Source organism: Apiospora hydei (genome assembly GCF_038363865.1).
Source record: "Apiospora hydei strain CBS 114990 chromosome Unknown utg000002l_segment0_segment0, whole genome shotgun sequence".
Lineage (NCBI taxonomy): Eukaryota > Fungi > Ascomycota > Sordariomycetes > Amphisphaeriales > Apiosporaceae > Apiospora > Apiospora hydei.
This window is the reverse complement of record NW_027117361.1, coordinates 1332899-1349820: the sequence shown is the minus strand read 5'-3', so window position 1 is coordinate 1349820 and position 16922 is coordinate 1332899. Positions and strand designations below refer to the sequence as shown.

Genomic DNA, 16922 nt, shown 5'->3' with positions numbered 1-16922 from the left:
TCAGATCAAATCAATGTTGCAAGTTGTCGCTTGTCGATATCAGTGGCTGGGGGAACTGACCAGGCTGTGGTCGGTGAACCAAACCTTGTCGAATCATCCAGTGGTGATTGATGGATTGCCGTGCTCGGGCTGTCTTGGGTCGATGCTTGCTTCGATTGTCTTGTCTCGTGTACTGGTCGACGTCTTTCCGGCGTCTGAATGGCTGGCTGCTGCTAGGCTTGCTAGGCTTTGCTTATTGTTGTTAGTGTTTGCCGCTTTTCCTGCTGCCAGGCTGTAGCCAAGCTCGCCAGCTCGCCCTGCCGCCATTCCTGTTGGCCGCTACAAGTTTTCCCTTAGCGGTACCTGGCAGGCAGGCCGGCTGCTGGCCCATGCCCTACCAGGCCACTAACTTGGAAGGGATTAGGGGAAAAGCGGCGAACACAGGGGTACCAAGCCTTCGCTAGACGTGCTACCCCTACTCGCAGCGCCCGTACCTTATGTACACGCACTGCACCAAAACCAGACGGGTTAAGTGCAAATGCAAGGCACACGGTATCCCACGCGACAAAATGGGGAACGACGAGCACACACGAGGCTATCGATGACCTCAGAAACCTCTTGACTTGCATCACGATTGCTGCTCACGTGCCGGGCAGTTGAGTCTTCTTGAAACACGCTCTGCAACCTCCCAAGATCTGCTGCAGTTATTCCCGTCAGGGTATGTCCGCCCCTAGCACCATCGCCCATCTGAAGTTGCCCAGCAGCCAGTCATTGCTGAGGGCAACCAGCAACATCACCTCAGGCCCACCAAACAAATTGGGCCCTAATACCTAAAGCCTCATGGATCTTGTTAACTGTGCGACCATAGCTCTACCAACCGCGGCCCATCTTTGGAATTATTCTTCGCCTTGATAGGGTTACACACGCTGAATGGCCGCTTGGATAGGAGGAAGCGGGCGCGGAAGAGGAGAGTTTTAGCCAGGACCCTGACTGCCTGACCCATCGCGAGAGCTACGCTCCCTAGGCTGCTGTAACCCACGGCAATTGTGTCGTAGCATCGTTCATCTGTCTGCAGGCTGTCACCAAAACAGAAAGCCCTTTCGTTTTCCATAGCCCCAACCCGGAGTCAATTGTGGGATCCTCCCTCAAGTTCGAGTCGCGCAACACGACTCGGTGCTTGGCGTCCGGTCTTTCTTGCATGCTCAGACCTTCGATTTTGTTCGAGAAGGATGAACAGAAGGATAGGGGGTTCACAAAAATAGACATCGACATCGCACCGACTGCCAGATTCGGCCCTTACCCCCGGCCCAAGTCTAGATCCCCTTCTGGCCGTTGTTGCTAGCGAGAGGGAACAGAGGGAACAGAGGGAACGGCAAGGGAGGGCATCATTTTACCAGTCCCACTGGCGTCCCGTCCATCTCGATATGCAGAGGGTCGCGTCGCAGCACAGCAGAAAACAACTTCAATGGGGACCTGGGGTACAATGAGCCAATAGGATCCCGCACCCGGACACCTCACGATGCCGCCCCTTGAGCGGTCCAACTCCTATGTCATTCGAGACCTCGAGTTCACTCTACGGTCACAATTCAACAAGACCGAATTCAGGCCCCAACAGCGCGACATAATACAAGCGGCACTTGATGGGAAGGATGTATTCGTCCAGGCGGCAACCTCCTTCGGGAAAAGTCTGTGCTTCCAGCTTCCCGCCGTGATAGACCAGGGCAGTGAGTTACACACAGATAATCGTGCGATCCAGATTTCGAAGCATTGCCGACTAACCGAACGGGATCCAGTCACCATTGTGATATCGCCGTTGCTCAGCCTGATGATGAATCAGGTGGAAGCACTGCGAGCTGCCGATATCAACGCCCGCTCGCTAAACAGCAATACCCCTATCCCGGAGAGGGACGAAATCTACAAAGATTTGAAGTCTGGACATCCACGCATTCGGCTGCTCTATGTCACACCCGAATTATGTGCCCAAGATCGGTTCCGCGACCGGCTCAAGGTCGTCCATGAGCAGAAAGAGCTAGCCCGCATCGCTATCGATGAGGCGCATTGCATCTCCGAATGGGGTCATGACTTCCGCAAGGACTTCAAGCTGCTGAAATGGTTTCGGGAGTCGTTTGCCGACGTGCCCATCATGTGTCTGACAGCGACGGCCAATGTGGCGGTGCGTAAGGATGTACTGTCCACACTGGGACTGAACAAGGATACGAATCGGCTCCGGAGCTTCACCATGACGGCGCACCGCCCGAACCTGCACCTTGAGGTTAGGTATACGCAGGACCAAGACGACCAGCGGCTTGACGACTTCATCAGGTGGATCCGCAGCGTATACAAGCGTCGCGAGGCGGATCAGCGCAAACAGGAGCTAGAAGTGACAGGTGAGCGCATCGACAACGTCCCGGGCATCATTTACACCATCTCGCGCGACGAATGTGAATCGCTCGCCGCCTCCCTGCGCGCCGAGGGCCTGGGCGCGCAGCCCTTCCACGCCAAGCTGACCAAGGACATGAAAGAGAAGACGCTCGCGAACTGGGTCTCCAATGTGCCCGGCTACGACATCATCGTCGCCACGACGGCCTTCGGCATGGGCATCGACAAGATGAACGTGCGCTTCGTGTGCCATTGGCGCCTGCCCAAGTCCTTCGAGGGCTACTACCAGGAAGCCGGGCGCGCTGGCCGTGACGGCAACGCGGCCTACTGTTTCCTGTACTACTCGCGCGAGGACCGCGACCGCGTCTCGAGCATGATCATGCGCGACCGCAACCAGGCCATGGGAGGCGGCGGTGGTGGCGCCGCGGCGACGGCCAACTTCGGGGCCCGCGCGCACAGTCTTCGCGCCCTTGCGGAGTACTGCGAGAGTGTCGACACCTGCCGCCACCGCCTCATCTGCAAGTACTTTGGAGAGACCGAGGTCCCCGAGTGCGACTACGCTTGCGACTTTCATAAGGATGCCACGGATCTCCGGCGACGCTTCTACATGGGCCTTGCGAGCGAGGAGTTCGTCTCTACGCAGAGGGGCGAGGGGGCTTACGAGGTGGACTGGGATGATTAAACAAACAAGGACATAGTAGGTATCTTGTTAGTCACACTATCGACTTTTCTCTTGGCCTTCACAGGAGCGACCCAGTAGCACTACGAATGATGATGAGCTTGGATTGTGGAATGGATGGATGGATAGATGTCTCGGGCTGCAACGGGTAAATGTGTTACCACCGATGCCGTCGCACGAGTCCAGGGTGGTAACATTTCGTTCTCGGGAAACCTCTGGCTTTATATATGACGAGATACGTTACGTAGGAATGGTCTTGGCAGCTGGCGTTGGCAGAAAAGGTCGGGGTACTGTGGAAATTAATACTCACTCGTACGTGCAGTCTTTCCCTTTTGAACTGACGTATTCCTACATTTTCATGATCATTCACAAAGGACCCGTATAAGTCAACCTATTATGCGCCCCTTCGTATCATCATACGGGCCGGTTCCAGACTATGTGCATAAACTTCTCAGGGTAGCAGCATAGAGTATGTGTAAGAGGCGGCCCAATGGCGAAAACGAACTTGGTGTCAAATAGATCAAAGAAAACTGTATAGTACACACAAAGAGCCTCTCCAACGTAGCTCTTCGCACAGCTTCGAGGTCGCAAGGCCGGCTGTATGCAGCATCATGGGTGCACCATGTTGTACCATGATGGAGGGAGTTCTGTGAACGACTCCTCCATCGTCGTCTGTGGCAAAATTTCATAGCAGGCCCGTAACCAAGATCCCAAGTGAATAAAAGTTCACGTTCCAGTGTTGTCACTACTACTACCCCGAAAGGAACCAGCAACACGAAGTTCAGGTCAGAAGAAAGAGGCCAAAGCGGCGCTGGTTTAATACATCCCATCCGCATTGCCTTCGTTTTGTTCTCATACGGTACTACGTCAAGCCTATTATTCCCATCACGCATGCATGTTGTCTCACTATGGTGCCGACGGGGGAAATGTGTGAGAAGCCGCTATAAACCATGTCTTCGCTTTATTTTTATGTAACACCCTGGTAAGTGTATATGCTATGTAAAGCCCTTACTCTCCATCTATTGTTATTGTAAAGAAACCCCATCCTCTCATACCTCGCTTTAGGAGTTCAAAGTTGCTCTTCTGGTTACGGGGGCGCTACTTTGTTATGCCACAGAAGTTAACGACGTCGAGGTCGACGACGTCGAGAATCACGACGTTGATTGAGATTGACCCAAAAGACCATCAAGCTGGGTACTAAGCTCCTCTAACGCTTGCCTTGTATCAGGGGAATGGGAACGTACAACGCTGCGAGGTGGCACCCAATGCTCATCGTCGTCGAATACATAAGTGTTACCAGTGTTGTAATTACCATTGACTTGTTGAGGGGGTTGTTGCAAAGGTTGTTGCTGGGGCTGTTGCTGGGGCTGTTGCTGGGGCTGTTGCTGGGGCTGTTGCTGGGGCTGTTGCGGAGGCTGTTGCGGAGGCTGTTGCGGAGGAGGTGGAGGTGGAGGTTGCTGAGGGGCTTGGGCTATCACGGCGACAGCAGCGGGTACGGGCAAGGGCTGGTCATCATCATCGTCATCGTCATCGCTTCCGCTCTATTTCAGCGTGACCAGCTCCTCGGCGCTGGTCGGGTGGATGGCGACGCACGAGTCGAAGTCCTTCTTGGTGGCGCCCATCTTCATGGCGACGCCGAAGCCCTGCAGCATCTCACCGCTGCCGAGGCCCATGATGTGCAGGCCGACGACCTTCTCCTCGGGCCCGGTACAGATGAGCTTGTACTTGGTCGGGCCCTTGTCCTCGGGCTCCATCATGGCGTAGTACATGGCCGTGAAGTTCGTCTTGTAGATCTTCAGGTTCTCCTTGCCGTACTTCTCCTCGGCCTGGGGCTCGGTCAGGCCGATGGATCCGACCTCCGGGTGCGCGAAGACCACCGAGGGGATGTTGGAGTAGTCCAGGTGCGCAGTGTGGAACTGCTCGGGGCCGAAAAGGCGCTCAGCCAGGCGGCGGCCAGCCGCGATGGCCACGGGGGTCAGCTCGGCCTTGCCGCACACATCACCCAGGGCGTAGACGTTCTCCACGTTGGTGTTCTGGAAGTCGTCGGCGATGATGTGGCCCATATCGTTCATCTTGACGCCCGCCTTCTCGAGGCCGAGGTTCTGGGTCGCCGGCGTGCGGCCGATGGCCCAGATGAGGTGATCGACGCCGTCGAGCTTACCCTCGCCGTTGCTGTCCGAGTAGTGGATGGTGAGTTTGCCGTTACTGTCCTTCTCGACCTTGGTTTGCTTCGACTCCTTGTGCAGATGTATGCCCAGGCGCTCGTATTCGTTGGTCACGCCCTCCTGGATCATGGGGTCGAATGTGCGCAGGAAGGTCTTGTGGCGGATGAACAGATGCGTCTCAGTGCCCAGCGCGTTGAACATGCCGGCGAACTCGACGGCGATGTAACCCGCACCGACCAGAGCCACCTTCTTGGGCAGGGTCTCGATGTCAAAGAAGCCATCGCTGTTGGTGCCGAGATCGGAGCCGGGGATGTCGGACGGGTAGATTGTAGGGTTGCCGCCAACGGCCACGAGGATCTTCTTTGCGCGCACCGTCTCCTTGGTGCCATCCTCCATGGTGACCTCGACCTCGTTCTTGCTCAGCAGCTTCGCCCAGCCACGGACATATTCCACCTGGTCGTTGTTCAGGTTCCTCTCGTAGATGCCGTTGAGGCGCTTAACGTACGCATCACGCTTGTGCTTGAAGCTGGTGAAGTCGAAGGGCTTGGTCTCTTCCACACTGAAGCCGTAGGCCTTGGCGTCATGCATCATTTCCGCGAGCATAGCGGCGTTGAAGGTCACCTTCTTGGGAACGCAGCTGTGTAGTCACATGGGTTAGCCTTCTCACTGCAACGACCTGTTCACGAGCACAAAGAAGAGCCCGGACGGAATTTCGGAACGGGGACATAGAAACGTACCCGACGTTGACACAGGTGCCGCCCAGGCGGCCGCCCTCAATGATCATGGCCTTGGCACCGAACTTGCCGGCGGCCATGCGCGCGGAAGCCAAACCGCCGCTTCCACCACCGAGGACCAGGTAGTCCGTCTCCTTGGATATGGGGGCCATGATGCGGGATGTGGAGGTAAACTGTCTCGAAATGGATGATATTCGTAGTGTTGCTGTTCTGGTACGTGTACTCGCCAGTGAGATTCTGCTGAAGACGCCGAAAGCTTGCATTGACCCCTCTATTTATCCAGAACCGCAGGACCTGAGTGAGGGCTTATGTAGAATATAACAAACGTGCAGGAGCTCAGCCCGAGGCGTTGGTGGGGCAAGAGCTGGATGACGTGACTGACAGACGTCCTTTTATCTACAAATGAAGGTGCTGGCTTTGAGTTGTGAGGTAAGCACTTGGTTGCAAGAAGGCGCATGTAAGATAGCACAGGCGAGGAGGCTTGGCTGGAAAGAGGAAACACTGATCTGTAATAGCGCTGTTTCCCTGCAGAGGCTGCTGTCGTTCGTGATTACTCAACTTCGAATCTCGGAGGAGTTGGGTGCCTGCTGTCCAATTGGATCAACGACAGTTTTTCAGGGTTTGACTAAGCCAACCGCTGATGAAATTTCCAGAAGGCAGCCCGTCACTCATGCGCATGCCCCGCATCGATTGTTAAGCACATGTCGGCCCTGTCGGCCCTGTCGGGCTTGGGAACACCAGCAGCGCGGCGTCTGTTCCGCTCCTATCGCGTATGGTGTTGAGGTTTCCATTGTATGACAATGAAAATGACTGGAGAATCTTCAGTGCAACGGCTCTAACCTTAGCATCGACTTCGGAACGATAGTAGCTTCAAATGATTCCAAATCGTTAAGTTCTGGTAGGATTGATTGGCCTATGTTCGCTAGGCCATGGCTTTCTGGCCCAGGGTGGTAAGCTGCAACCGCAACCCCCATCACATTACCAGCCAGTCAACCATTTACCATCCCTCTGCTGGCTGTTTCTCTACCCAATCCCGATCAGAAGTCAATGCTGGGAAGGGTTATGGATAAACTTACTCTTCTAGTACTTACTAGGCATAGACATAAACTATCATAGAAAGTCCGGACCCGTCAGAACAAGTGTCGATTTGGTATCACTTGGAAGAGCGAAGCCAGAGTCCAATTGGGGTGTGTCAGGCAAGCGGGTTGGCAGGCTAGGCCCCGCCAATTGTGACCCGCGTAGCTGTTTTGAAGGCAGACCCATCAATCCCAATTCTCACAGGCGATAGGCTCCTGGCGCTACCTATTGACACCCGCAACTCTATCTGTGGAATTGTTCATTCGCCACTCCGCCATCCTGTGCTGTACACCACCTTGCAGACTTTGAGGACCGGCCCGCCGCACCTCGGCTGCATATTCTTGGAAAGGCGTTGAAGCAATGCTGCGATGACAGCACCGGCAGTTTATCGCGTCCCGGCAGCGCTGGCTGCTTCCACGTCTCCGCTCAAAGTCGTTGACTATGCGCTCAAGGCCGTGCAGCTCAAAACACTATGCCTCGCATGCGGCTTACCTACCTCGGGCACGAAGGACGTCTTGACATCGCGTCTCGAGGAAGCGGTCCTGGCTGCGCGACGCCCGAAAGGCCGTCCGACGGCGCGGCGCATCCTGTCCATTGACATGGGCTTGCGCAACCTTGCCTACTCCCTCATCGTACCGAGCGGGCCTCTGCTGTCCGCGCCGTCTCCCTCGACATTGAAGGAGAAGCATTTTACATCGTCACAGGCGTTCCGGCAGCCCCCGCGCGTCCTCCTCGAAGCATGGCGCCGCAGCGATGTCGCATCCGAAGCCACCAAGCAGGTCGTTGAACGGGAGCAATGGGCGCCCGCAGCGCTGGCGAACCTGGCGCTCGAGCTGGTGCGCGATCGCCTATTGCCTACGAACCCGACACACGTCGTAATCGAGCGACAGCGATTCCGAACCGGCGGCTCGTCTGCTGTACAAGAATGGACGCTACGGGTGAACACACTGGAAGCCATGATCCATGCGACTTTCCGGACACTGAAAGAGATGGGGCATTGGTCTGGGGAGGTCATCTCAGTTGCCCCCGGCAGGGTCGGACCCTTCTGGGTTGGCGCTGCTGGCGAGGTAGACGCAGCCACGGAGGAGGTTCAAAGCCCGCTGGAGCTCGAGACCGAGTTCCTGGAGCGCACTGCGCAGAAAGTGAACATCAAGAACAAGAACAAACTGGCCAAAACGCGGAACAAAAAGGCCAAGATCGATCTTGTAGGTAACTGGCTCCAGCTAGAAGGCATCCTGAACCCCGCATCGGCGCACCAAGAGGTCACGCGGACCATGAAGCTTTACAAAGACCGCTGGCTCGGAGTTCGGCGCAAGAAGGGGTCCAACCTGCTCGAAGAGGCCGAGGAAGAGTCTCGTAAGCTGGACGACCTCGCCGACTGCCTGCTACAGGGCATGGCCTTTATCAAGTGGGAGGAAAACAAGAACCTACTGGCCCGCGAAGGCCCCAACGCGATCCTGGAAACACCCCAGGAGGCTTTTAGAACAGTAATGCACTATGACGGTAGGTGATATTTTCTACCGAACCAACGATACACAATCGCATCTGTGCCTATGTAACACGAGGATCTACCTTTGGCTCGTCGAGAGAGTTCGCTTTCAGATACGAAACCTTCTCCGACTTAGAAAACCCATAAGCCTGGACACTACGCACTCTAGATGAGACATGGGGTCAACGCGTGAAGTCGATACCGATAGAGTATGGGACATGCTCCTCTGTGATTGCGGGCAGACCTGCCAGAGTCCGTGCAAGACATCTTCAAACGTTGGGTCTTAGATGCCGCTCGCTTGGGGTTTTCCCAACCCGATCCGTCATTGCACTTTGGGGGAGCGGAAGTCGCTCCGGGCCAAAGATTAGGAGCCGGGAGGGCGGTAAATTTGCCCATTCACTCAATCTGCCGTCCGCCTGGTCCTGTTTGCACGTGCGAAGCTGTTCAATTTGAGACGTCTTGAAACTTTGGGTTATTGAACGATAGAGGCTCCTCTATTGGAAAAAGAAAATACTCTATCTATCTCCCTGTTACGGTAAAAACGGCCATCCATTCGCGCATGGCCTCTGGACACCCAGGGAGGACAGACGGTGGGGGAATATCCCCGCCTCAACCCTTAAACTGCACAATTGCATGACATAGCTACATTTTCAGCGATGACTGCATTTGCTCAACTACCCATGTGCAACTCACTCAGTTCCCGTACTTCGTACAAAAAAAGCAGATTGGTATGACGCGCTTTTGAAGTCACCGTCGTACTGTACCCGGGGAAGTGGGACGCCGTCATTTCAATCAAAGTCGCATCCAATACGTCGAATGACCCGGTAATCAAATTTAACCTACTTTTTTAGGTACTGTGGGTGTTACAAAAAACAGCAGTCTACAAACGATATCGCGATTCCCCAATGGCGCGTTTCTGCACGTGGTCTAACATCACCTCACTGTCCGTGTTTACTGCTGCTACTGATATGAGATTCATATCATGTAGCTTGGCGGGCTTGGTTCAGGGACCAACGAGTGCTGCTTGCACCTGCTTCTTCCTGCCGAACCGAAGCAAGAAGCAAAGACAGAGAACCACTCCCCCAAAAACCACGCGGCGAGGCCGCTGATGCTCTCCCCACATTCTCGGGGTCCAACACCGATCGGCAAGCAACACGCCACGCGAGGTGAGGAATTGATATACAGATCTGCAGACGCATTCGGCAACCGACCCCACCGCGCATCCCACCTTTTACGTAGGCCGAGCATTGGGGGACGGAACCGCGCGCAAAAGACGAAACGCACCGGCAGAAAGGTTAGGCTGATCGTCAGGAGCTCCTGCTTCTTTTCCCACGCGAAATCGGCCTGCAGATCTTATCAACCTAATTAGTACCTAACCTCAGAAGGGAGCAGGGAGCAGGGAGGGCGAGAGGGTCTAGGGGTCGCGCAAAAGGAACCAGCTGGACGGAACGGGCAAAGATGGGATGAGATCAGATGTACAGTAGGGATGCTGTTCTTTGGGATGATGGGGATTCTCGTCCGTTTGTTCCAGAAGCCATTCAATCCAGAAAATGCCATATATCAACTTCCCCATCCCGTCCGTTCTGTCGCATCTTCCCTCCTTTCTGGGTTGTACAAACGAACGAAGCAAAGCAAACCGACTTGCAGCCAACGCACCAACAGTCTCTACATCTACCCTCTCTGTCTCTCTCTTTTTCCGTTTGCGGCAAATCTTGCGTATTTCCAATTACTTGCTTGTTGGTTAGCTGAACAGACGAACACACTCCCTCCTTTTGTCTCAACTCATTTCGCTGCCTAAAGTCCAAACTCAAAGTCAGCTCCCTCATCTCCACACTCTGTTCGACAGGGCGCAGCCACCACTCCTTATTCCAGCTCTCGTGACTTTTGCTTGACTCCTTTCATCAATATCAAATTTCACACAACCAGCGTGGCATTTGGTGTAATCCCTTTTACTCTTCGGATTACAAAAGCCCCCACCAATATCTTTCCTTCTGTCGTGTCACTACGACCCCTACCTGAAATCTTGAACCACCATTACCACCACCGCTGTTGTGTAAATCCTTCTCAACCATCGCCAACATGCGTGTCTCACTCGCCATCCTCTCCGTCTTCATCGGATTCCTCCAGCTTGCCGTGGGTGCCTTGGTGACGGCGCCAGGATCGGCATCAGCGTCTGCTTCCGCCACGCCGTCCCTCGTCAACGCCATGGCCCTACCCTCGGTGAGCACGACGCTCACCAACATCCTTACGGCTCCCAGCAGGCCGACGGACGCGCCTAATCAGACTCCTCACACCTTTTCCATTGTTGGCATGAGCGCATTGTAAGTGGATCCAATATGCAACCGCCGTGGGTCGTTCGAGATATCCCTCTCTACGGCCCCATTGGTGTTAGTCAAATGGAGCTGTGCTGACAAGTGAATGATAGATATGGTAGCGGCTCCGTGTCGGCATCTGAGCCTACCGCCCCCGCCACTGTCTCAGAGAATGCCGGACATAAGTCGGGGGCTCTGTCGCACCGCTGGCTGTATGCTGGCTGTGCGTTGACGGCTTTGGGCCTCACCAACGCCGTGTTCTTGTAGTAGACAGGACACGCTGGAGTAGGCGGATGCTGAGGATGACAAGGCGACCGATCTGCTGGCCGGATAGGTCTGGTGAATTGGAAACATGCAACAATCATCATATGCACTTGCATCGAAGGGTTAAAGGGAGGTCATCCCTCCTACCAAGTCTGTAGAGACATACACATACACAGGATGTCCTGCCACAAAGTCAAATTGATAAATGAATATAAATACCACATATCAACTCACTATGCTTCAATGACAACTGGGTCGTCACTTTCATTACTCAACTTCTCGAAGATCTTGTCTCGGAGCCGGAACGTGCCAGTAGCAGCTCCCTCTAACTTACGGCGCTGCGACATGAAAGTGCCACGACATATTGATTGAAATGCTTCCATCATCACCACTCTTCACTAGCCTCCCCTCTTTCAACCGCTGTAATCTTCTTCCTGTTAATTTGCATCAGAGTGCGGTAAATCTGACAAACGGAATCTGGCGGTGCCAATGCCAGATCCTGGAGCCGTCAGAATTGGACAAACCTCTGTTTGCTCTCTCAATGTACATAAGACGGTCAGTAAATATGGCACCGGGATTGACGTGGCTTTGCTCTCCTCATGGGATGGGTGACTGCATGAGGAGATTGAGGCTGCATCATGCGGGAGGCCGGCCATTGAGGCCCTTCATGGGGTTACATTGGCCGGATTACCCCCTCGACCTCGAGCTCTCAATACTCGGATATCTTTGGCATTGCAAACTTAGAGGGGGAAAAGAAAAAGGAAGCAATATTTGCTTTTGTTGCTGTATCACCGAAGTACTTGTGATGGATGTTGTTGCGACAAGATGCGCCAAAAGCATTGCTCATCTGTACATGCTACACTCAGTCCCCGTCCGACCTCACGCCAACTCCCTTAGCAACCTACCTAACTTCGGCGAGGGCTACGTTTTGCCTTTTGAAAAAGAGCAGCTTTTGGCCGGCGTCCTGGCATTCCTCTCCGGTATTGAAGAAAATTCCAACTATGTCACTGCCGTTTGTATCAAAGAGAACCACGAGACCTCGTCGTTGGATGTCCTACTCGCAGTTAATAAGGGCAAACCCAATGATGGAGAGAATGTACTGGAGGAGGTAAATAAGGGGTTCAAAAAGCTCTTCGCAGTACTAAGTCAAGTATCTGATGGCACGCTACCAAACAATATTCATCTGCCCCGAGCTGTCACTAACTATCTTCATCAGTCCGAGGTGGCACTACGCATTTTAAGGACAGGGCGTTTGCTGCCATCATATCCATGTGCTCTCATCGTATCTTGTGTCGACTACGACTATACGAGAAACCTACAATGCGAGCCAGGGGGAGACCCCCAAAGCCGTCTATCAAGATTGTCTTGGAACGCACCCGCGAGTCGCTCGAAGAAGCCGGGATGTCCTCCAGGTTCCCCCTATTCGTGGCCACAGTTAAAGGAGTAGAGAAATTGGTCGATGCCTGGATCCAGCACCAGACCCAGCAAGAGCTGGAGGCACTGGTAGAAGGATTTTGTCGTCTCCAGCAGCTGGAAGACGTCAACAGCGTGCTAGAAGCAATGCCAGACCGCCAAACGTTCCCCGAGGACTCAAAACGAAGTCTCTTGAACATCATCAACAAGGTTGCCAGGTACCGAGACTCTGCACGGTTCTTGTGCCGCCTGGCGAGGAAATACCCGCTTGTCCGGCATATGAGAGTCGTGCCGGTCCGGCTACCCCTGAGGTTTTCCAGAAGCCCACAGTTGCGCAACTTGAACCCGACCTCGCCTCCAAGATGTCTTCCAAGAAGTCAAGGAAGAAAAATCAATCAGGACCTTTTGGGACCATGTGTCGCCTCCTGGGATACGACACATTTCAAAAGGCTGAGCAAGAACAAGTCAAGCAAGCTCAGAGAACGCTGAAGGAGGCCAAGATCCACGCTGAAATCCAGCTTCTGTTCTACTGTGACGAGCTGGAGAAGTCGGAGTTACCCCCACGGGTGGTTTGTTCGAGCAAAGATGCCTGCTTCCTGTGCAACACGTTCATATCCACCCACGGGAAAATGCATACCCAAGGTCCCACGGAAGACTATATGCTGGGTGGCGGTTGCCTCGCGCTGGTCGCGCCGACCTGCACTTGAGATTCGTAGAGTATTTGGACAGTCTTATCAAGGACAGCGTGGCCACGTTACTGCTGCGTGGGGCCAAGACTGAATATCCCGACCCCAACGAAAGCACGCTTCTGACCCTGCCAGTGTCCACTTCGACACTTTCTCGCGGGGGAGGGTACTACGATGATCTCCAGGTTGACAGCAACCAGCCCTGGTATCCATCACCTGAACCAATCGAGAAAGCTGAGGCGGAAGCCAGCGCGATTGCTCGGGAGTCGCCCAAGGTCTCAAGTGATAGTCCTCGAAGCGATGAGAAGCTGACAACTATCGTGGAGGAAACGGAGGCGATCATGTCCCCCGAAGTAACTGAGACGTGCCCATACAGCGCCTCCCCGATATCATCGTTGTCAGAATTGCTGTCCAGCATCACCACCAAAGGCGGCGGTCAGACTCCCGGCAATGTTCCACTACCAGAAGCTGTGGGTGCCAACATGACATCTCAGTTCTATAGTGATGGTGTCCTGGAGGTCCACATCGAATACTCGACGGGGGCGGCGGCCTCCGGCGGCTTGTCCAAGAAGCTCCCGTTCAGCGCCGAATGGCTGCGTTCAGAGGAGGCGGAAAGGGCGCGTGAGACTCAAGGCCAGTACGTCTTTGATGCGGTCACAATGGAGACCGAGACTCCAGTTTCTCTCAATGACCAGAACTCGATGTATATCTCGGCCAAGGGGTCGTTGGTGAAATTGACATTTGGTCGGCCCCAGAGCGGCTAACAGCGAGGTACGCGATGTCGGCTCCGACAGCGCTGTTCGCGTATGATGTCGACGTGACGGAATTAACTGGCCTCAACTGGCTTTGAGGGCTGTAGTATCACTTATTTAACCTCGGCATGTTATATACTACCCAGATATGCGCTTTTCCAAGTACGAGCTTCTCCAACGTCATATCAACTGTCTGCGGGTGTAGGGATCACGACATCGCGTTACACTTCTCCAAACAACATATTGAATGAAACGCAGTGCTGCATCGTCGGTAGTTCTACCACCCTATCGTAACCGATACCCCAAATACGGCGAATCAAGCAAACCCCAAAACTTTTACATTAACGTTGCATCCGCTAGCACCCCTGACCTCATGGGGGAGGGGACTTGGCTGTTGGCTTGGCCTCCCCAAATAGCTCCTGGGCTATCTTGGCCACAAGCATCCGACCTGTCACGATGCAGAAATGGGTGGTTGGTCTCATGGGAGGGAGCGGGGGAAGCTCAGCCATAAGCATAGGCATGCGGGGGAGTGAAACCTGGGGAACCAACCTACACCGCTCTGATATAACGACTCTTGGATACATATATAATTAATGTTATTCTTCCACTGAAACTGTGTTCTTGTTTGCCCCTCAGATCCATTTGAAAGGGCATTAAAACAGTCTGTGTTTTCTTCGTAAACATACTTGGAACCACAGGGAACACAGCAAGCAACCCATCGAAGAATGGCAAACGACACTCCAGCCTCTGCAGCTCCTCCAACGGGAGGGGAGGAAGCAACGAAAGTGATGACCAATAACACAGCCGACGAGAAACCACCCAAAGACGCGGGCGTTGTCGACTACACGGGCGTGGCGACCAAATCAGACCCGGCCGAGATCAGACTGGTCCGCAAACTGGACTTTCGAATTATGGTAAGCGCAATTGCGTAACTCCACCCCTTTATTGCCCTCTCAAAGGTCTATGTCGCTGATCTGCAGCACAATAGCCGATCCTATGGATCATGTACTTCCTCAACTACGTCGACAGGAACGCCATAGCGCAGGCTCGTCTGAACAACCTGGAGAAAGACCTGGACATGTCCGGGTGGCAGTTCAACACCTGCGTCAGCATGTAAGTTCTGCTCACTCATCTGCCTCTGGAAGCGGGAAGTTTTACTTATATGGGGAATACTAGTCTTTTTGTGGGTTATGTGCTCATGCAGATTCCGTCCAACATGCTCATCACACGAATCCGGCCCGGAATCTATATGAGCGCTTGGATGTTCGTATGGGCTGTTGTGTCTGCCTGTGCCGGAGCCGTCCATAGCTACGGCGGTCTGGTGGCCGTGAGGTTCTTCCTTGGAATCACCGAGGCGCCTGTAAACACTCTCCTTAGCCATCATTGATCTCTCAGTGACACATCGCTAAAACTCTGTGCAGTTCTATCCAGGGGCGACATACATGCTCGCCATATTCTATACCAGAAAAGGTGAGCGGGCAGTAGCTTGAAATAATGTTGAAAGAGACGTTACCTGACATTTCTCCCCTTTACAGAGGTCGCCACCCGCATAGCCTTCTTCTACTGCGCCCAAATCCTCGCCACCGGCTTCTCCGGCCTCATCTCCGCCGGCGTCTTCTGGGGCCTGGACGGCGCGCGCGGCCTCGCCGGCTGGCGCTGGCTCTTCATCATCGAGGGCGCCATCACGGGCTTCGTCGCCATCGTGGGCTTCTGGATGCTGCCCAACACGCCCCTGACGACGCACTGGCTGACCCCGGCCGAGCGAGAGCTGGCCCACGCCCGCATGGAGCGCGACCGGGTGACGGAGGCGCACGAGACGAACGCGAGCACGTGGGAGGGACTCAAGCAGGCGTGCAAGGACAAGCGAACTTGGTTGTTCTGTCTTATGCAGAATTTCCATCTGAGTGCTTGCTCTTTCAACTCCTTTTTCCCGACGTAAGTGTCTACACCTACAGACCCCCTGTCGTCCCCTATATCCATCCGAATTTGGAGCCATGACTGACATGATACGCCCCAAACCAGCGTCGTCAAAACCCTAGGCTTCAATACCACCGCCACCCTGCTCATGACCTGCCCCCTTTCATCTTCGCCGCCGCGGCGGGCATCCCTATGCGGCTGGAGCTCCGGCCGTCTCCACGAGCGGACCTGGCACATCACGGCCGGGCTCGCGGCCGCCGTCGTGGGCTTCATCTGGGCCGCGAGCACGCTGAACACGGCGGCGCGCTACGTCGCCTGCTTCGTGTTTCCCGTCGGGGCGTACTCGGTCAACTCGGTCATCATCGGGTGGGCTAGCTCGACGCTGCAGCAGACTAAGGAGAAGAAGGCTGTGAGTATTTACCCATTCTACTCCCTATTAAGTTTCAAGGAGGTGAAACGTTAACTAATATCGAGGAAGGTGGTCCTGGCTATGACGAACGTAGCGGGCCAGGTCGGGTACATCTACGGAGCGTATCTATGGCCTGATTACGACAGCCCACGTTTTGCGATCGGGTTTGGAACCTCGGCTGGGTTTGCTTTGGGCGCCATTGCGTGTGCTTGGATTCTCAGGGTGATGCTCATTCGGGAGAATACCAAAATCAGGGGCTCCACCACGGAACATGTCAATCTCTATGGCTATTAGATCCACAATGTCGTTACCCCTTTTTAGGGCTAAAGTGGCCCGGCAATGGTTCACCAAGCCAAGAAGCTGCGACGGTAGCTAGAGTTTGGTAAAGATTCTAATAAGCACAATCATGCGGGGAAATCCTCCTTTTATAGATTGAAGATGAACCGACAGAGACAAGAATGCCTAATCAGAAAGAGATCGAAATAGTGAGGGCCTAGGCAGCTGAATAAAAGAAGGGGTCTGGAAGGACCGACGACTTATGAGCTTAGTTATGAAAAGGGGAAGATGTTGTTTTTTATATATGGCTAGTAATATGACCAGAGTAACAAGCCACACTGGTGCATAGGCCCCGTTAAATTAGAAGGGCTCGTAACACCTCGTAAGATGA

General features: G+C 54.2%; 6 protein-coding genes across 6 annotated transcripts; 5 read left to right on the top strand and 1 right to left on the bottom strand.

Annotated features, from left to right (window-relative positions):
• Window positions 1-1498: 1498 nt before the first annotated feature.
• Window positions 1499-3040, top strand: PG997_000420 (ATP-dependent DNA helicase; the record flags this gene model as incomplete). The annotated part of the gene is made up of 2 exons (XM_066804735.1): window positions 1499-1703; window positions 1773-3040. 2 exons carry the CDS (start codon window positions 1499-1501, stop codon window positions 3038-3040), a joined length of 1473 nt encoding a protein of 490 aa, XP_066674508.1.
• Window positions 3041-4578: 1538 nt separating this feature from the next.
• Window positions 4579-6088, bottom strand: PG997_000419 (Glutathione reductase; the record flags this gene model as incomplete). Its single annotated transcript, XM_066804734.1, has 2 exons — window positions 4579-5839; window positions 5940-6088. 2 exons carry the CDS (start codon window positions 6086-6088, stop codon window positions 4579-4581), a joined length of 1410 nt encoding a protein of 469 aa, XP_066674507.1.
• Window positions 6089-7381: 1293 nt separating this feature from the next.
• PG997_000418 (uncharacterized protein) lies at window positions 7382-8524 on the top strand (the record flags this gene model as incomplete). The annotated part of the gene is made up of 1 exon (XM_066804733.1): window positions 7382-8524. The coding sequence occupies one exon, from the start codon at window positions 7382-7384 to the stop codon at window positions 8522-8524; it is 1143 nt and encodes a 380-aa protein (XP_066674506.1).
• Window positions 8525-10581: 2057 nt separating this feature from the next.
• Window positions 10582-11081, top strand: PG997_000417 (uncharacterized protein; the record flags this gene model as incomplete). Its single annotated transcript, XM_066804732.1, has 2 exons — window positions 10582-10823; window positions 10928-11081. The coding sequence occupies 2 exons, from the start codon at window positions 10582-10584 to the stop codon at window positions 11079-11081; spliced, it is 396 nt and encodes a 131-aa protein (XP_066674505.1).
• An 802-nt stretch (window positions 11082-11883) lies between these two features.
• On the top strand, window positions 11884-13941 carry PG997_000416 (uncharacterized protein; the record flags this gene model as incomplete). The annotated part of the gene is made up of 4 exons (XM_066804731.1): window positions 11884-12186; window positions 12321-12701; window positions 12749-13060; window positions 13267-13941. 4 exons carry the CDS (start codon window positions 11884-11886, stop codon window positions 13939-13941), a joined length of 1671 nt encoding a protein of 556 aa, XP_066674504.1.
• A 713-nt stretch (window positions 13942-14654) lies between these two features.
• Window positions 14655-16549, top strand: PG997_000415 (uncharacterized protein; the record flags this gene model as incomplete). The annotated part of the gene is made up of 7 exons (XM_066804730.1): window positions 14655-14843; window positions 14918-15042; window positions 15106-15289; window positions 15351-15399; window positions 15465-15864; window positions 15952-16255; window positions 16325-16549. 7 exons carry the CDS (start codon window positions 14655-14657, stop codon window positions 16547-16549), a joined length of 1476 nt encoding a protein of 491 aa, XP_066674503.1.
• Between the last annotated feature and the right edge of the window lie 373 nt (window positions 16550-16922).